This window comes from Aotus nancymaae, unplaced genomic scaffold (genome assembly GCF_030222135.1).
Source record: "Aotus nancymaae isolate 86718 unplaced genomic scaffold, 86718_ANA_hifiasm-v0.15.2.pri h1tg000040l, whole genome shotgun sequence".
NCBI lineage: Eukaryota > Metazoa > Chordata > Mammalia > Primates > Aotidae > Aotus > Aotus nancymaae.
The window spans coordinates 123,223,022-123,244,563 of NW_026988454.1; the positions used below are offsets into that span (position 1 = coordinate 123,223,022).

Below are 21,542 nucleotides of genomic sequence, written 5' to 3' on the forward strand. Positions count from 1 at the left end.
GCATTCTAAAGTTAAGGGTAATCACTTAAAGAACTAAAGTACAGAAAAGAGAATAAATGGTGAAAATTATCTACCCCAAAGACAACAGTCATAATAAAATGAACAGATACTGAGATAGATACACAGAAAAAGGATACTGAGAAGAAAACACAAACTAAGATGTCATAAATTAAGTGCAACTATATCAAAAATCACAATAAGTGCAAATAGATTAAACTCACTAAGACAGAGATAATGAGATTGAAGGAAAATGATCACATATACAATGTTTTCAAAAGGTAAAACTAAAAAATATAGAGAAAGGTTTAAGTAAAGAGACTGAAACAATTATACAAAAAAGTTGGGAAAGTAAATTAATGACAAACTAAGGAGAATTGTGAGGAATCAGGATTAATGTAGATAAAGGGATTCATCAAACAAAAATAAAAGGAATAGTCCTCTTAAGCAGATTTAACTACTATAATCTTGTATGCACCTAACAACACAGCCATAAAATACATAAAACGAACTGACCAAAACAAGGAAAATTTAATAAATTCACAATCACACTGGGAGAGTTGAACAGGACAAAATCAGCAATGAATAGCCAAGGAATAAATCTTAAAAACGTGCAGAACCGGCCGGGCGCGGTGGCTTATGCCTGTAATCCCAGCACTTTGGGAGGCTGAGGCAGGTGGATCACTAGGTCAAGAGATCAAGACCATCCTGGTCAACATGGTGAAACCCCGTCTCTACTAAAAATACAAAAAAAATAGCTGGGCGTGGTGGTGTGTGCCTGTAATCCCAGCTACTCAGGAGGCTGAGGCAGGAGAATTGCCTGAACCCAGGAGGCAGAGGTTGCGGTGAGCTGAGATCGCACCATTGCACTCCAGCCTGGGTAACAAGAGCAAAACTCCGTCTCAAAAAAAAAAAAAAAAAAAGACGTGCAGAACCTTTACACAGAGAATTATAAAACATCACAGATAGATATTAAAGAAGACTTATACCAATGCAGAGATAATACATAATTCTGAATAGAAGATTCAATATTTGTAAGGATGCTAATTCACTCCAAATTGATCTATAGATTCAATGAAGCTTAAATAACTCCCCCACCCGACCTCACAACTAAGTTGATTTTTCAATGACTTTTGCTTAGTCAACTAATTAACCATATGGAAAAAATATATATTAATTTGCTGCCTCACACTAAGCATAAAAATCAATACCATGTAAATTAAATCCCTAAATATAAAGGTCAAAGCTACAAAACTTTTGGAAGACATTATGAAGTAGGAAAGAGTTGGTTTCTTTAAAAAGACCACAAATCACTAAGATTGATAAACTTGAATATTTTTAAAACTCAGCAATGGAAAACGAAAATAAGGAAAATGAAAAGATAAGGCAAAACTGATAAAAGACATTTGTTATGTTATCATCAATAATGGTGGATAAATATATATATTAAAAATACTTATTAATTAATCCAATTCAATAGAAAAACAGGCCAAAAAAGGAACACAAATTTTAAGGAAGAGAAACAACAAATGACCCATAAACACAAGAAACTATATTTAATCTCATCAGTAACCAGGAAAATGCAAGCTAATCCCGATGAGATGCCATTTCACACCCTCTATGTTGGCAACAATATTTTAATCTAATAATACTGTCTGAAGGGATTGGGGCCGTGGGCACTCTCACTAGGCACTGCCTGATAAAATGAGGCATGCAGATACCCTAGGACCCAGCAAACCCACTCTTAGCAGGTGCAGCAGGAGACAGGTACAAGATGCTCACAGAGGCTTTATTCATGATAGCACAAACTGAAGCAGCCCAAATCACCATCACCAGTAGAATGGATAAACAGACTGTGTATACTCCAACTACACAGAAGTGTAAAAAACTATACCCCATGGATTAATCTCAAAAACATTATATTGAGCACAGTTCAAATACAAGCAAACTTAACTGATACATGGGTTGGGAACACAAAAACGTAGTAAACCATGAGGAAAACCAAGACAATGATAAATGCCAAGTTCAGGATAGTGGTTACCTTTGAGTGAGAAGGAAGAGGACCCATTAAAGGGACTAGTAGCCTTTTTTTTAATCTCAGGCAGGGTGTTGGGAACATGAGTGTTCATTTGACCACAGTTCTTGCAGTATTACGCAAGTATTTTCATACAGGTTTTTAATGAATGCTAATATTTTAAATTTTATAGTTTTTTAAAAATTAATAAATTTGTAAGAGGTGCTATTCACATTTTAGTATGATAAGTATAATTACCAGACATAATTAGCATATTTTCAACTTACCTTGCAACAAATATTCTTCTTTTCATTGTGTCCAGAGATAACCGTGTAGCTTTTTGAAGACTGTCTAGTAATTGATGAGAGAAAAAAGCAAAGACCTCTTTACACTCCTGTAATAAGAAATCAGATTAAATTTGGTATCTCTCCTCCAAAAACACCTTGAGCATCCCCAAAACAATGATACAATATCAGAAGTGACATGTGAAAGGCAAAAAATAATAAACTATACAATTTCAATCCTAAATTATTTGTCTGGTGTTTTTAGACAAATAAGAATATATGAAAACTGTGTTTGCATAAACACCCTAACAAACCAGAGGGACTTACTCAAAAGCCAAAATTCACAAACAGTATGTTCAGAATAATCCCGGTTTGCTCAACACTCAATTTTCACCTAACAAAACTGAAACACTTTAAATGTGATACATTTCTCAATGATTAAGGGTGTGGGCACAAGAAGATAACTGGTCTCCATTGCAAAAAGCTCAGCTTAGTGGATAAATGTATTTTAAAATGTACAATACCCAAATACATGAGATAAAAATTCCACCCTCTGGGACCATACTTTGACCCTCTCTTCACACCCTTCCTTCCCTTGGAAGAAGTAACCAAGTTTACCGATCAAAGCACAGGACAGGTTTTGAGCCTGGTAGGCAAAGATGTGGGCCCATGTCTTGCTTATACAATGAGTCACACATCGAGGCAAGGCTCTGACCATACTGCTCCTCACTGCTCTAGAACCCAACGCCTCTGAAACTGGGTTGGTGAGGCAAGTTGATTGGGATCATAAGAGAGAGCAATAAGGCATGAACAAAGAGGAATATCAAGCTTTTCCGTGTGGCAATGAGGTACAGTCAGGGCTGGTGAATTATCAAGCTAAAGATATGACATAATCAGATTTTTATGTTGGACCATTCTGGCACCAATGTGGGAGATGAATTTGAGAGGCAGAGGCTATTTAGGAAGTGACCACTAATGCAGCTCCAGTGATTTCCCAACTGGAGAATTTCTGTATGTACTCGGTGATGCTCTAAGGACTTCAGCCAGTGTCAAAAGGGAATGCAAACAGAAGACAAGGACTTCTGAGAAGGGAGTACTCCAGCTGACACCCACTGGTTGCTAACAGCTGCCTGGTGCATGGTACTGAGAAGAAGCCTAAACTCTGCAGAAATCTAGATGCTGCAGAAAAGTGTTTCCCAATTATCTGGCAATATCATCCTTGAGCAAGAAGGTGAAAGTGGAATAAATGTGTGCCATTTATTTATAAAACTGTATCAGAGTGTGTAAAAGTGGGTAAAATAGAGAAAGAATGAAAAGAAGGTGGGTATGAAGGATTAAAAGAAAACTACTTGAGGAAGAGAAAGCAGGAATGGGTGTAAATGTGGGAGTGACATTCAGAGTTCATGCATGACCAGATGCATGACCAGAAGGGTAAGGCCTCAGAAGGAAAAAGAAACCCGAAGACACCTTCTGAAACTTTATTCTCAACACATTTCAACACAGTGTGAAAATCTACCTATCTAGGGCTTCTCCTGGGGGAGAGTCCAGAGTGGTCATCCGTAGTGCTAATTTAAAATGCAAATCCTGGGCCCCAAGTGAACCACAATTGGACTTGCAGTACAGATAGCCATTAAACACAGTAACTGAGAACAGAGTTCTCCATTCTGAGTCAAACTGATTGCTGCTCCAATCCCTGAAGTCACATTTACTATACGAGAAAACATGGTCAATCACAATAAGGGGAGCTGACTACATAAACTGTAACTGACAGAATCACATCAAAAGCTATAATATTTGGGAAAGCTTAAAGGATTGCCTGATTCTACAGTATAAAATTGAAAAATATACTTCCTGAATTTTATTATAAATTAGATACAGATTGGTTGCAGAACTGCCTGGAAGAAGCACTATATGGGGTTATCTATAATCCTATAAGTCATAATTCTGTGAATTGCAAGAAGTTGTTCCACAATAAATACCTTTTTAAATTCATCTTCTTTATCATTAGTATCAACCTCATTCACAATATTAGCTTCATAGTCAGTGCTTTCGCCTTCTTCTGTTTCACTCCCAAAAACAACGTGTTTCCGCTGTTCTACAGACAAAAGACAAAACAAAAATATAACATTTGACTTTTTAGCATGATGTGTATTCTCCACAGCCAAATCCTCTTAGGAAGCTCCTTTTTAAAAAGCTCTTACTTTAAAAATTGTATTATGAAAAATGGTTTTTTGCATTTGTTCCTGTAGGAGTCATCCTTGATTTCAATTTAAATTATCCACCTCAATAGAATCATCATTGTACTGAGAAATAACTCTGTAAATATTACAATCTAGATTTTAGAAAAGTTTTAAGAAAGTTTTATCTATTATCCTTCTAAATTATCTGTTTACCTTTTGAGTTCTCTAACTTGAATGAAATGATATTTTTGTGTTTTTTGACACTTGTAATGAAAACTAATTAAACTAAGTGGAAAAACTCTAAGAGGAAAGATGTGATGTGTATACTCATTCTAAGCTCAGACTTTCTCATCCTCAGCACTACTGACATCTTGGGTGCAACAATTCTTTGTTGCTGGGGGCTGTCCTGTAGAATGTTTAACAGCATCCCTGGCCTGTATCCACCAGAAGTCAGTAGCAAACCCCCTCCCCATACTGTGTGACAACCAAAAATATATCCAGACCTTGCCAGATATTCCTTTAGGGGAAAAATCCCTTCCAGCCCCATTGAGAACCACTGTGCCAGGCACAGATTTATCTCTTTCTCTCTCTCTCTCTCTCTCTCTCTCTCTCTCCCCCTCCCTCGCTCCCTCCCTCCCTCCTTGCTATGTCACTTCCATGGGATCTCTGCTTGACTAGAATGTTCTCTCACTCCAAAAAGTCAACTTCACACAGATTGCCTACTTCAAGTATGTTGGTAATTAGCTAATTAACTTCCTCCCTGTTAGGCAGAGCCATCTCTCAGGTCTCCTTGGAGAGTCTAGGTGGCACACTCTGTGTCAGTGACCCTCTCCTGGTGCACTCAGTGGCTTCCCTTGCTTGAAGCCAGCCTCACCCTACTTCCCTGAGCAGCAGTTGGAGAGAAGAGCAGGTATGTAGCAAACAGGAATTGTGATTGACAGGCACATCCCCTTACAATACTAACAAGTAAAACCTCCAACTACAAAGTTTTACCTAATAAGTTCTTATTTAGAGCTTGAAAACAAAACTTTAAAATGACATACATCTTTCTCTTCCAATTTATCTAAAGATTTGAGATCTCTAGGACAGGACAAGCTGAGCAAAGCTAAAAGTCCCATGTTCTTAAACCATAATCCAGGAAGCGAAACACTCCCATACTAGGGAATCTTTTCCTAAAATTCCCTGCCTCTGATAAAGAGGATTCAAATTCAATAGCTTCTCTCTCGGGCTTATTAATAAAACTGAAACTATTAGAACCTATTGAGAGAACAGGAAATTCAATAGGGTAAAAATTATTTCATCCACTTGAAATAATCCAGGCACCTTGTCATACAAATTTGCCTGAACAGATGTGAAGAAGTAAGGAAGTTTCTCTTGGTCCCAGTGAGGAAAACTGAATGAAGGTTATAAGGGCATGCATAGAATCAAAAGTTAGAGTTATGACACAGCCTTTTAGGCCATTCTTTAAATCATGGGAGGAGGAATGGATGGTGGAAAATACATGCTTCAGGATAATGCTTTCTTCCTTGGTAGTGCACTCTTCAACTAGGCACCATTTATCTGTACCGAAACCCCAAAGACGGTTCTAAGTAGGAATACACAGCTTACTCTACACAGAGAAAAACCTAGGAAAAGAAAAAAAAGTCTTAAAAAGTGGTCTCACTCAAATTAAGTTTTCCAGATTCAAGAAAATTATAGAATTAACCTTTTCCTGGTTCATTTTTCCCCCCAAAAGAAGGAAAATAAATCAAATAGTCAAAGTGACTTGATTAGAACACTGCACCAGAAAAAATAATAATAATAATAGAGTTAGCATAGCTGGCCTAAGACTGCTATCCATAGAAAGGCCAACTTGCAAGGATGGTCCTGGGTTGGAAACTTGGATTTGAGAGGGGTTCCCACCATTCCCTAACTAACAAAAAGAACTCTCTGGGCTTAAACTCTTTGTACAATGTGATTTATGCTGAACTCCTTCTTTACTTCTGGGGAAGGGAGAGTCTGGAATTCAGCACCTGCTAAGCAGAAGGTGCATACATAAGAACATATCTGTAGATCTTGTAATTCAAACATAATAACAAGAAAAGTTACCTGTTGGCTGTTTTGCTGCTTTCCCAGTGTATTTCACTTCATAAATTTGCTCAAATATTGATATAAGTTCTCTGACAGCTTCTTCCACATGCTTGCTTTTGTGGTTTAGAATGTCAGCCCATTCTTTTGTGTATGTCTGTTAAGTAAAGAAATGACTATTATTTTCCAGATACTTAAAAGTAACACTGTGAAAATTAGTTCTATTACTTTAATTTATAAAACTGTAATTAACTTTACTTGAAAACAAAGTTGGAGATAGTTGAAAATGGCATAATGTTTCAGATCCAAAATTGTCAATGGCTAAAAGCACAGCTGCTAAGGCCTAAAGAACAGCAAAAAGATGAAAAAGTCCATCTTTGACCTACCTATACCTGACTCAATCACACATAGAAATCTACCTTGACATATGGGTGAAAAGAAAGAAGGCTGAAGGAGTAGAGAGAAGATGATGTCAGAAATTGAAAATGCAATGTGGTTTTAAAAGAAGACAATCCAGAGTATTGGTTTGGAGAGTTAAATTAGATAAAGCTTTTACCTGAGCATGGTGTTGCGTGACAGGCATCAATTTAAGAGCTTTACACATATTAACTCATGTAACTAAACACTGATCTTGGGATGAGTAATATTATGGTCCCCATTTCACAGCAGAGAAAACTGAGGCTCAGAAAGAATAAGAAATTTTCCCAGGTCACACAGTAGTTGGAAAGAACTTGATTTGAAACCAGTTTTGTCTGGTTCGAAACACCTGTGCTTTGTCTTTCTAAATTCTTCTAATAGCAAATGCTTTACAAAGAAGTTGAGAACTAGTCAAATTCAGAAAAGAAAACTGGTTTATAAAGTTCAGTAAGTCTTTTGACATGTCCACAAAATATACTCATTTTAGGAAAAGGAAAAGTAGTTGGATGCAGTGGCTTGTGCCTGTAATCCTAGCTGGGAGGCTGAAGCAAGAGGATCGCTCATGCCCAGGAGTTCAAGGCAGCAGTGAGCCATGATCATACCACTGCACTCCAGCCTAGGTGACAGCACAAGATCTCATCTCTGAAAAGAAAGAAAAAAAAAAAGTAAAAGTAAATCAGGGCCAGGTGCAGTGGCTCCTACCTGTAATCACAGCACTTTGGGAGGCTGAAGAGGGAAGATTGCTTGAGCCCAGGAATTTGAGACCAGCCTGGGCAACATAGCAAGAACCCCATCTCTACAATACATTTTTTAGAAATTAGCCAGGCATGGTGGTGTGTGTCTGTGGTCCCACCTACTCAGGAGGTTGAGGCAAGAGGATTGCTTGAGCCCAGGAGGCAGCAGTGAGCCATGTTTGCACCACTGCATTCTGGCCTGGGCAACAGAGCAAGACCCTGTCTCAAAAAAAAAAATGGAAATATGAGCAGCCACTTTGAGCCTTCAAGAATACATATGCAGGGAGAAGATCCAAGATAGCTAATTAGGAACAGCTCAGGATTGCAGCTCCCAGTGAAAGCGCAGAGGGCGAGTGGACGCCGCATTTCCAGACAGATTTTTATTGCCTACAGACCAGGAGATTCCCATGCAGAGGAGCCCCATGGGTCGCCAGCATGGCTGTTTTGCTGGCGCCCCGGCGCAGCAGTTCTCCATACAAAATACACTGGTCTAGGTGCCCTTTTAGCTGGTGAGTAGAGCTCCGGGAAGGCAGAGTCGCCCATTCATCTGATTTTAAAAAAGGGGACTGAAACAGGGAGCCAGGCCAGGAGATTCCCAGGCAAAAAAGTGCCACGAATCTCAGCGCTGCTGTTTCAGCTGGTGCAATGAGTCGCCACACAGGAAATCACACCGATCCCCGTGCCTTTTCAACAGGTGACTGTAACACCTGGGTGAGAATCGACCATTCAACTGAAAAAAAAAGGCTCTGAGGCAGGAAACCAGGTGATCAGGCTTGGCTGATCCCACCCCCACAAAAAAAAAAAAAAAAAAAAAACAGCAATTGGAAACACTCTGGGTTGAGAGTTTCACAGCAAGCACAGCTGAACCCGGGACGGTCCAGCTCTGTGGGGGAGGGGCGTCTGCCATTACCGAGGCACTCCACCACCATGGAGGTAGTCCGCCATTGCTGAGGCAGCCTGCCATTGCCGAGGCAACCTGCCATTACAAAGAGAGTCTGCTATTACAGAGGTGGGCCACCATTGCCGAGGCAGTTCTAACTACACCCATATAAACAGGACTGCAGGGAAGTTCACACGGCAGCTGGGCGGAGCCCACAGCAGCTCAGCAAAGCCTCTGCAGGCAGACAGTGACTAGGCTGCCTCCTTGCTGGGCAGGGCAGCCCTGAAAAAAAAGGCAACAGCACAATGGAAACTCATAAATACAGCCCTAACTCCCCGGGACAAAACACCTGGGGAAAAAAAAAGGATTTATGAGTTCTGCTGCAGCAGACTTAAATGTACCTGCCCAGCAGCTCTGAATGAACAACAGAGCTCACAACTCAGCACTTGAGCTCCTATAAAGGACAGACTGCCTCCTCAAGCAGCTCCCTGATCCCCATATATCCAAAGAGTCACCTCATAAAGGAGAGCTCAGACTGACATTTGGTGGGTATCCTTCTGGGACAAAGACAGCAGAAGAAGAAACTGGTAGCAACCCTTACTGTTCTGCAGCTGCTGCAGGTGATCCCCAGGCAAGCAGGACCTGGAGTGGACCTCAGCAGTCCTACAGCAGAGGGGCCAGACTATTAGAAGGAAAACTAAGAAACAGAAATAACTTCATCATCAACAAACTGGACATCCACTCAGAGACCCAATCTGAAAGCAACTACAAAGACGACAGGTGGATAAATCCACAAAGATGGGAAGAAACCAGTGCAAAAAGGATGAAAACACCCGAAACCAGAACACCTCTCCTCCTACAAGGGAACACAAGTCCTCATCAACAAGGGAACAAGACTGGATGGAGAATGAGTGTGATGAAATGACAGAATCAGGCTTCAGAAGGTGGGTAATAAGAAACTTGTGAGAGCTAAAAGAACATGTTCTAACCCAGTGCAAAGAAACTAAGAACTTTGAAAAAAGATTTGACAAAATGCTAATGAGAATGGACAACTTATAGAGGAATATAAGTGAATTGATGGAGCTGAAAAACACAACACGAGAACTTCGCGAAGCACGCACAAGTTTCAACAGCTGAATTGACCAAGCAGAAGAAAGGATATCAGAGGTCGAAGATCAATTCAATGAAATAAAATGAGAAGGCAAGATTAGAGAAAAAGGGTAAAAACGAATGAACAAAGTCAACAAGAAATATGGGACTATGTGAAAAGACCTAATCTATGTTTGATAGGTGTACCTGAATGTGACGAAGAAAATGAATCCAAGCTGGAAAATACTCTTCAGGATATTATCCAGGAAAACTTCCCCAACCTAGCAAGGCAGGCCAATATTCAAGTCCAGGAAATACAGAGAACACTACAAAGATATTCCTCAAGAAGAGCAACCCCAAGGCACATAATCATCAGATTCACCAGGGTTGAAATGAAGCAGACAATGCTAAGGGCAGCCAGAGAGAAGGGTCAGGTTACCCACAAAGGAAAGCCCATCAGACTCACAGCAGATCTCTCAGCAGAAACCCTACAAGCCAGAAGAGAGTGGAGGCCAATATTCGACAACCTTAAAGAAAAGAACTTTCAACCCAGAACTTCATATCCAGCCAAACTAAGCTTCATAAGTGAAGGAAAAATAAAATCCTTTGTGAACAAGCAAGTACTCAGAGATTTCATCACCACCAGGCCTTCTTTACAAGAGCTCCTGAAAGAGGCACTACACATAGAAAGGAACAACCAGTACCAGCCACTCCAAAAACATACCAAATGGTAAAGAGCATCAACACGATGAAGAATCTGCATCAACTAATGGGCAAAACAGCCAGCTAGCATTAAAATGGCAGTATCAAATTCACACATAACAATATTAACCCTAAATGTAAATGGACTAAATGCCCCAATCAAAAGACACAGACTGGCAAATTGGATAAAAAGCAAAACCCATCAGTGAGCTGTATCCAGGAAACCCATCTCACGTGCAAGGATACACAAAGGCTCAAAATAAATGGATGGAGGAAGATTTACCAAGCAAATGGAGAGCAAAAAAAAGCAGGAGTTGCAATTCTCATCTCTGATAAAATAGACTTTAAAGCAACAAAGATCAAAAGAGACAAACAAGGACATTACATAATGGTAAAAGGATCAATGCAACAAGAAGAGCTGACAATCCTAAATATATATGCGCCCAATACAGGAGCATCCAGATACATAAGGCAAGTTCTTAATGAATCACAAAGAGACGTAGACTCCCACACCATACTAGTGGGAGACTTTAACACCCCATTGTCAATATTAGACAGATCAACTAGACAGAAAATTAACAAGGGTATCCAGCACTTGAACTCAGACCTGGAACAAGCAAACCTAATAGACATTTACAGAACTCTCCACCCCAAATCCACAAAATATACATTCTTCTCAGCACCACATCACACCTACTCTAAAATTGACCATGTAATTGGAAGTAAATCACTCCTCAGCAAATGCAAAAGAACAGAAATCATAACAAACAATCTCTCAGACCACAGTGCAATCAAGTTAGAACTCAGAATTCAGAAACTAACTCAGAACCACACAGCTTCATGGAAACTGAACAACTGGCTCTTGAATGTTGACTGGATAGACAATGAAATGAAGGCAGAAATAAAAATGTTCTTCGAAACCAATGAGAACGAAGATACAACATACCAGAATCTCTGGGATACATTTAAAGCAGTCTGTAGAGGAAAATATATAGCAATAAGTGCCCACATGAGAAGCAAGGAGAGATCTAAAATTGGCACCCTGTCATCAAAATTGAAAGAGCTAGAGGAGCAAGATCAAAAAAACTCAAAACCTAGCAGAAGACAAGAAATAACTAAGATCAGAGCAGAACTGAAGGATACAGAGACACAAAAAAACCCTTCAAAAAATCAATAAATCCACACGCTGGTTTTTTGAAAAGATCAAAAAAATAGGCAGACCACTAGCCAGATTAATAAAAAAGAAAAGAGAGAATAACCAAATAGATGCAATAAAAAACGATAAAGGGGATATAACCACAGATTCCACAGAAATTCAAACCATCATCAGAGATTATTACAAACAACTCTATGCACATAAACCAGTAAACCTGAAAGAAATGGATAAATTCCTGGACAGTTGCTTCCTCCCAAGCCTGAACCAGGAAGAAGTCGAAACCCTGAATAGACCAATAACAAGGTCTGAAGTTGAGGCAATTCAATTAACAGCCTACCACCCAAAAAAAGCCCAGGTCCAGATGGGTTCACAGACAAATTCTACCAGACATACAAAGAGGAGCTGGTACCATTCCTTCTGAAACTATTCCAAATAATCCAAAAAGAGGGAATCCTTCCCAAATCATTTTATGAGACCAACATCATCCTGATACCAAAACCCGGCAGAGACTCAACAAGAAAAGAAAATTACAGGCCAATATCCATGATGAACATAGATGCAAAAATCTTCAATAAAATACTGGCAAGCCAATTGCAACAGCACATCAAAAAGCTTATCCACCATGATCAAGTAGGATTCATCCCGGGAATGCAAGGCTGGTTCAACATAGGCAAGTCTGTAAACGTAATTCACCACATAAACAGAACCAAAGACAAAAACCACATGATTATCTCAATTGATGCAGAGAAGGCCTCTAACAAAATTCAACAGCCCTTTATGCTAAAAACCCTCAATAAACTAGGTATCGACAGAACGTATCTCAAAATAATGAAAGCTATTTATGACAAACCAACAGCAAATATCATACTGAATGGGCAAAAACTGGGCAAAACCTGGAAGCATTCCCTTTGAAATCTGGCATTAGATAAGGATGCCCTCTCTCACCACTCCTATTCAATATAGTACTGGAAGTTCTAGTCAGAGCAATCAGGCAAGAAAAAGAAATAAAGGGTATTCAAATAGGAAAGGAGGCAGTCAAATTGTCTCTATTTGCAGATGACATGATTGTATATCTAGAAGACCCCATCGTCTCAGCCCAAACTCTCCTGAAACTGATAAGCAACTTCAGCAAAGTCTCAGGATACAGAATCAATGTGCAAAAATCACAAGCATTCCTATACACCAATAACAGACTTAAAGAGAGCCAAATCAAGAACGAACTGCCATTCACAACTGCTACAAAGAGAATAAAATATCTAGGAATACAACTAACAAGGAATGTAAAGGACCTCTTCAAGGAGAACTACAAACCACTGCTCAATGAAATAAGAGAGGACACAAACAGATGGAGAAACATCCCATGTTCATGGTTAGGAAGAATCAATATCGTGAAAATGACCATACTGCCAGAAGTAATTTACAGATTCAATGCTATCACCATCAAGCTACCAATGACCTTCTTCACAGAACTGGAAAAAACCACCTTAAACTTCATATGGAACCAAAAGAGAGCCCGCATAGCCAAGTCAATTCTAAGCAAAAAGAACAAAGCGGGAGGCATCACACTACTGGACTTCAAACTCTACTACAAGGCTACAGTAATCAAAACAGCATGGTACTGGTACCAAAACAGAGATATAGACCAACGGAACAGAACAGAGGCCTCGGAGGCCATCCGATCTTTGTCAAACCTGACAAAAACAAGCAATGGGGAAAGGATATCCTGTTTAATAAATGGTGTTGGAAAACTGGCTAGCCATGTGCAGAAAGCAGAAACTGGACCCCTTCCTGACTCCTTACACTAAAATTAATTCCAGATGGATTAAAGACTTAAACATAAGACCTAACAGCATAAAGAACCCTAGAAGAAAATCTAGGCAAAACCATTCAGGACATAGGTATAGGCAAGGACTTCATGACCAAAACACTGAAAGCATTGGCAACAAAAGCCACAATAGACAAATGGGACCTAATCAAACTCCACAGCTTCTGCACAGCAAAAGAAACAGCCATTAGAGTGAATCGGCAACCAACAGAATGTGAAAAACATTTTGCAGCTTACCCATCTGACAAAAGGCTGATATCCAGAATTTACAAAGAACTAAAACAGATTTACAAGAAAAAAACCAAACAAGCCCATTCAAAAGTGGGTGAAGGATATGAACAGACACTTTACAAAAGAAGACATACATGAGGCCAACAAACATATGAAAAAATGCTCATCATTACTGGTCATTAGAGAAATGCGAATCAAAACTACATTGAGATACCATCTCACGGCAGTTAGAATGACAACCATTAAAAAATCTGGAGACAACAGATGCTGGAGAGGATGTGGAGAAATAGGAACACTTTTACACTGTTGGTGGGAGTGTAAATTAGTTCAACCATTGTGGAAGACAGTGTGGTGATTCCTCAAGGACCTAGAAATTGAAATTCCATTTGACCCAGCAATCCCATTACTGGGTATACATCCAAAGGATTATAAATCATTCTACTATAAGGACACATGCACACGGATGTTCATTGCAGCACAGTTTACAATAGCAAAGACATGGAACCAACCCAAATGCCCATCGATGATGGACTGGACAAGGAAAATGTGGCACATATACACCATGGAATATTATGCAGCCATCAAAAACGATGAGTTTGTGTCCTTTGTAAGGACATGGATGAATTGGAAACCATCATTCTCAGCAAACTGACACGAGAACAGAAAATCAAACACTGCATGTTCTCACTCATAGGCGGGTGTTGAACAATGAGAACACATGGACACAGGGAGGGGAGCACTACACACTGGGATCTGTTGGGGGGATATAGGGGAGGGAGTGCAGGGGGTGGGGAGTTGGGGAGAGATAGCATGGGGAGAAATGCCAGATATAGGTGAAGGGGAGGAAGACAGCAAATCACACTGCCACATGTGTACCTATGCAACAATCTTGCATGTTTTTCACATGTACCCCAAAACCTAAAATGCAATTTAAAAAAAAAAAAGAATACATATGCAGAGGATCCTAAGTCTGTCCATGCAAACTCCTCTCCAGAAAAGCTTTGGGAAGTTCCATATTCCCATGTTCTGCCCCCATGTATTCCTTTCTTGACCATCTAATCTGTATCTGAATGCATTCTCATCATTTTTTGGTCCCAAGGGACATAGTGTTCCTCCTTCTATCCAAAGACTTGCTCTGATCCCCTCCATGCCCACCAACCCTTCTGACCTTGCTCCATCATTCATTCACTTTGTCCTTTTTAATTTATTCAGTGCAGTGCTAAACATTGGAATGGTAATGGAGGCTGGAAGCCACTTCAGTCTAACAGGGAAAATGAATGTGAAACAAGTAAACAATTCCAGTTGATTATGGCAGATTGGACATATGTGTTTATATATCCAAGCCTCGAAATCCCCTCAGGAACCAGACACTGTAGTTAACTTGGCAGATTGAACACATTTATCTTGGCATCCCCATGATATATCCAGAAACCTTGACAAAATAACATATAGTAATCTTTTGAAAAGAATATACCCACAAGAACAAATGGGAGAATGTCATATAAGTTCTTCCATATGTCTCCAATACCATATAATAGTAACGTTAATGGGATTCAACAACTGGTGCTGGGACAACTGAATATCCACTTGCAAAAGAATGAAATGGGACCTTCTCCTTACACCATACGAACAGATCAACTCAAAATGGATCATAGACCTAAAATTTCAGAACTAAAACTAAAAAAAACTCTGAGAGGAAAATATAGGCATAAATCTTCATGACCTTGGATTAGGCAAAGGTATCTTAGATATGACACCAAAAGCGGAACAAAAAAAGAAAAATTTGATAAATTGGACTGCATCAAAATTAAACACTTCTGTGTCAAAGAACACTATAAAGAAATTGAAAAGACAACCGAAGGAGTGGGAGAAAGAAATGTAAATCATATATCTGATAAGGAACTAGTATCTATAAAACATTATCACAACCCAAAAATAAGACGAATATCCAATTTAAAAATGAGCAAAGGATCTGAATACAGCTTCTGAAGGAAAGCATATAAAAGGTTAATAAGCACATGAGATTGTGGACAGTGGCTCATGCTTGTAATCCTGGCACTTTAGGAGGCCTAGGCTGGTGGATGATTTGAGATCAGGGGTTTGAGACCAGTCTGGCCAGCATGGCAAAACCTCATCTCTACTGAAAATACAAACATTAGCGGGTGTGGTGGCATGCGTCTGTAATTCCAGCTACTTGGGAGGCTGGCCCCAAGCTGATTTTGTTGACAGAATTTTTAATATCCTTTAATTATTTAACAGTGTTTTCTTATCATAACTTGGATCACAACATTTCCCTGATTTTCTATTCCATTGGTACATCTGTTGAGACACAAGTATCAGTTGGCTCCAGTGAGGAAAACAGAAGAGACATCAGCTATTGTAACAAATAGAATTGGAGAATTTAATATGGAGAATGGGTTAAACACAGTTAAAGGACCCAAAATGCTAACAGGGACACTGACAGCACACAGAGATATAATAGTAACAGTAGGAAACAGCAAGCATCCCTAGACTTAGGAGGAGGATGGAGTTATTAAAACCTGGAGAGAGAAGTGAGGGGGCTGCCCAGCTGGCACTGCTACCTCAGGAGCTCAGAGAGGGACCTCATGATGCTGGCACCATGAAGGGCCCATGGAGCTAGTTCTGGAAGGGCTGGGAAAGTCAGCACTGGGGCTAAGTGCTGTTGCCAGAGTGAAGAACTGTTGTGGGTGCAATAGTCAGGAACAGGAGGCAAATCAGGAAAGAGCAAGTCCCTTCTCTCTCCTCCAACATTCTTCTAGACACCCACTGGCAGCCTAAAAGGGAGCCAGCTGGCCAAGGAGAAAAGTCCTGTCGGCCCTAGGATCACAGGACAGAAGGAATAATTGGAAATTAACAGAAGAAAGCTTGTTAATAATTCACATAATCTGTCTTAAACCACCCTTGTATGCTCCAAGACAAGGAACACTGCCCTGACTGCAAATAGCCCTGGTCCCCAAGTATTATCTTCAGATAATGACAATCAACTTTGTCTCAAAAAATTAGTGTTATGTATGTTGTGTTTCCAAAACTGATTGCTGTCCGGAGGGCGATCGACTTGCTCTGTCATGACAAATCATACTCTGCCTTCACTATCATGGCCACCTGATGGTAAGTTTGTGAGAAGACAGCCCAACTGTTACTAGATCTTAGATCACTCCAGGGTACGTGACTGGGCATACTGCTTGGCAAGCATGCTCTTCAGAATTCTGCCTCCTGCATCTTGACTCACACTATTGAGACTTAGCACTACCACTAGAGAATTATTGTATAATTGGTAGAGAGTTTTAGTTTGAGATGATGAAAAAGTTTGGGAAATAGGTAATTGTAATGGTTATACAACATTGTGAATGTAACTAATGCCACTAAATTGTACAGTTAAAATGGTAAATTTTATATTAGTATATTTTATCACAGTAAAAAAGTTTCCAGCCAAAACGAAGAGTGGGGAATGGGAAATGATTTTTAAAACTTAAAGAGACATATCAATCAAATGTAATGCATGAACTTGTCTGGCCCCTAGTTCAGAGACAAACTCTAAAAACACAATTTCTATTAAAGATAAATAGGAGAGAGATCCAAGATGGCTGATCACTGGCAGCTCGGGCTCGTAGTTCCCAGTGAAAGTGCAGAGAATGAGAGGACGCCACACTTTCAGACGAATATTTGTTGCTCACGGACCAGGAGATTCCCAGCAGAGGAGCCCCACGGGTCACCAGGGCGACTCTTGTGGCCAGCGCGGTGGTTTTGCTGGTGCCTTAGCGCGGCAGTTTTTGGTGCAGAGTCCAGAGATTCCCGGGCAGAAAAGCACCATCCATCTTAACACCACTGTTTTGGCCGGCGCAGTGGATTGCTCAGATTTCGGCACTGGGAATCAACAAGTTGGACGTCTGCTCAGAGACCTAGTTAGAAAGTCAGTAATTAGAAAGACAACAGATGGATAAACATATAATGAAGGGAAGAAATCAGCGTAAAAAGGCAGAGAATACTCAAAATCAGAATGCCTCTCCCTCTACAGGGGATCACAATTCCTCATCAGTAATGGAACAAGGCTTAATGGAGAATGAGTGTGTTCCAATAACAGAAGCAGGTTTCAAAACGTGGGTGATAAGAAACTTCTGTGAATTAAAAGAACTTGTTCTAACCCAATGCAAAGAAACTAAGAACCTTGAAAAAAGGTTTGACGAAATGTTAACGAGAATGGACAATTTAGAGAGGAATATAAGTGAATTGATGGAGCTGAAAAACACAACACGAGAACTTCATGAAGCATGCACAAGTTTAAACAGTCGAATGGATCAAGTAGAAGAAAGGATATTAGAAGTCGAGAACCAGCTCAGTGAAATGAAATGAGAAGACAAGATTGGAGAAAAAAGGATGAAAAGGAATGAGCAAAGTCTCCAGGAAATATGGGACTATGTGAAAAGACCTAATTTACGTTTGATAGGTGTACCTGAATGTGACGAAGAGAATGAATCCAAGTTGGAAAATACTCTTCAGGATATCATTTAGGAAAACTTTCCCAACCTGGCAAGGCAGGGTAATATTCAACTCCAGGTAATACAGAGAACACCACAAAGATATTCTTCAAGAAGACCAACCCCAAGGCACATAATTGCCAGATTTATTAGGGTTGAAATGAAGGAGAAAACACTAAGGGCAGCCAGAGAGAAAGGTCAGGTTACCCATAAAGGGAAACCTATCAGACTTACAGCAGATCTCTCAGCAGAAACTCTACAAGGCAGAAAAGAGTGGGAACCAATATTTAACATCCTTAAAGAAAAGAACTTTCAACCCAGAATTTCCTATCCAGCCAAACTAAGCTTTATAATCGAAGGAAAAATTAAATCTTTTGTGAACAAACAAGTACTTAGAGAGTTCACCACCACCAGGCCTGCTTTACAAGAGCTTCTGCAAGAAGCACTATACATATAAAGGAACAACCAATATCAGCCTTTCCAAAAATATATCAAAAAGAAAAGAACATTAACACAACGAAAAATTTACACTAACTAATGGGCAAAACAGCCAGCTAGCATCAAATGCCAGTATTAAAGTTATATATATTCTAATCGGATAAAAAGCCAAAACCCATTGGTATGCTGCATCCAGACCCATCTCACATGCAACGATACACAAAGACTCAAAACAAAGAGAAGGAGGAAGATTTATCAACCAATCAGAGAGTAAAAATAAACAAATAAACAAAAAGCAGGAGATGCAATTCTCACCTCTGATAAAGTAGACTTTAAAGCAACAAAGAGCAAAAGAGACAAAGAAGGACATTACATAATGGCAAAAGGATCAATGTAACAAGAAGAGCTAATGATTCTATAGATCAATGAGACAGAAAATTAACAAGGACATTCAGGACTTGAACTCAGACCCGGAACAAGTAAACTTAATAAACATTTATAGAACTCTCCACTTCAAATACATAAAACATACATTACCACCTCACACCTATTCCATAAGTGACTACATAATTGGAAGTAAATCACTCCTCAGTAATCGCATAGCATTTCATAGGTTTAAATGAAATATTGGTTGGCTGCTCATTTGTTATTTTCTTCCCTTATTCCTTCCTGTTTACATCAAGTATAATTATTGGTATAAAAGAGGTTTTCAATACCCATTACTAAACTGCATTCTAGCCTGGGCAAGAAAGCAATACTCCCATTCTCTCTCTCTCTTTCTCTTCCTTTTTCTTCCTCTTCTTTATTCTTTTTCTTTCTTTTTTTCTTTCTTTCTTTCTTTCAAAAAAAAAAAAAAAGATGGCCATAATGATGCTATTTATAACAGAATGTTGATGTATGCCTTAAAAAATTTCTGAAGGGATATATATTTCAAATATTTTTCTTTGGTGACAGAGGTCAGGAAAGAAAATATGGGTAATTTTCACTATTTTAACAGATCTTAAATATTTGAATTTTTTAAATTAGCAGGCAATATCCTATAGTCCCTCATCAATGACATAAAGATACACACACAAAAAAAAAAGATAAATAAATTCATAATCTATGACTCAGCAATTTCCCTTTGGGGTATATACCCACCAAATTAGTGCTTAAGCCCACACAAAAAAATTTACAAGAATGCTTAGTGTATAACCAAAAGCTGTAAACAATCTAAATGCTCTCAATGGTAGAATGAATAAATAAATTATACTAAATCCATATTATGGAATACTACACAGCAATGAGAAGTTGAAATGAAAGAACGAATAGGTCACAACTGCAAAGATGAATCTCATAAATATAACACATTCCATTTATATGAAGTTCAAAAACAGGCAAAACTAATATACATTGATAGAAGTCAAATGGTGATGACTTTTAGGGGCGAGAAGGAGGTGTTACTGGCTGGAATAAAACACAAAGGAATCATTTGGGACAAAGAAAGTGTTCCATATCTTGATCATGGAGATAGTTACAAGGGTGTATTATATGTAAACATTCATTGAATGGTGCACTTAAGATTTGTGTACTTTTCTGAGTATATATGTTAATTTTTTAAGTATAGAAACTAAAATAAAAAGCAAGCTGAAACCATAGCTTCTATGGAGCTTTTTTTTTTTCATAACCAAAAAAAAAAAAAAACCAAATAAGGTCTTGGATCTCTCACAAGGGTGAGAGGCTGGAACTGAGACCTACCCCATTATCATCCTCGCTTAATATCAGGTGAATCAAGGGCTATTCCCTCAGATAAAGAGTGGACTAGAAAGGAAAGTCAGCTACCTTGGTTGAGGCGTGGGCTAGGGGAACAAATTCTCCCCTGAGAATTTACAACTAGCTTACCCTTACATAGTTTTGGGGCTTGAGTTTATACAATATATGAAGTTTTGGAAATTCTATCCTCTGAGAAACTAACATAAAGTTGTCCCAAGTTGGTAAAATTCCTAGGCACCACATAGGAATAAATAAAAAGAAACAGGTTCTCAACCAAGGCTGTCCAGCATTCCCAGAAATAGATGTGTGTGCATTAGCTCACAATCCAAAAATGTAAAAAACACGAAGAAAGAAACCACTCTGGGCAAGAGTTGGTAGAAACAGCACAGAGCAGAATTAGACTCCCCCAGTTTTTTCAGATAATGAAGTTATGTTGTAAAATATAGAATATTTTTTAATTTCTAAAGAAAATTAGAATAAAGACATGAGAAAAAGATTAAATAAAAATATCAGACATATTTGAAAAAGAATTCAAAATAACTTCTAGAAATAGATAAGTAAATGGAGTAAATTTTAAAAAGAGGGCAAGGAATAGAAGTATATCCAAAAATATTGAGAGTTAAAATTAATGTAAATAGGTCAAAATTACCAGTTTTTAAAAACAGACTTTCAGAATAGATTTAAAAGAAGACATAGTTAAATGTTCTTTATAAGAACAAAACCTAAAATAGGAAAACCCAAAAAGGATGAAAGTAATGAAATGGAAAAAGACACATCTGAAAAATAGTAACCTGAAAAAAGCTGATATAATTACATCAATATCAAACAAAATAAAATGTCAGGATAAAAAGCTTAATCAATAATGATGGAGGAACAACCATTCAGGAAGATATAATCATCTTAAACTTGGACACACCAAGAACAGGGTATTAAAATGGGTAATCTGTTGGGCAAGGTGGCTTATACTTACAATCCCAGCACTTTGGGAGGATGAGGTAGAATGGCATAAGCCCAGGAATTCTAGTCTGCAGTGAGCCATGATCTTGCCACTGAACTCCAGGCTGGGTTGCAGACTCCATCTCAATAAACTAATTAATTAATTTAATTTAATGGGTTGTTTAGTGTTGTCTCGGTTACAGCCAAAACCCCAAAACTGAGAACACATAATTTTAAGGCTGGGCATGGTGGCTCACACCTGTAATCCCAGCACTTTGGGAGGCCAAAGTGGGTGGATTGCTTGAGCTCAGGAGTTCAAGACCAGCCTGGGCAACATGGTGAAA

General features: G+C 39.0%; 1 protein-coding gene across 1 annotated transcript in view; it reads right to left on the bottom strand.

Moving 5' to 3' along the window:
• Window positions 1–21,542, bottom strand: part of DNAH8 (dynein axonemal heavy chain 8) — a 338,863-nt gene that overhangs the window by 227,602 nt on the left and 89,719 nt on the right. The window contains exons 21-23 of the mRNA XM_064360442.1: window positions 6,564–6,699; window positions 4,275–4,390; window positions 2,299–2,405 (exon numbers count right to left, since the gene is read on the bottom strand). Of these exons, the coding sequence (XP_064216512.1) occupies window positions 2,299–2,405; window positions 4,275–4,390; window positions 6,564–6,699 (359 nt within the window). The remainder of the gene's footprint in view (window positions 1–2,298; window positions 2,406–4,274; window positions 4,391–6,563; window positions 6,700–21,542) is intronic.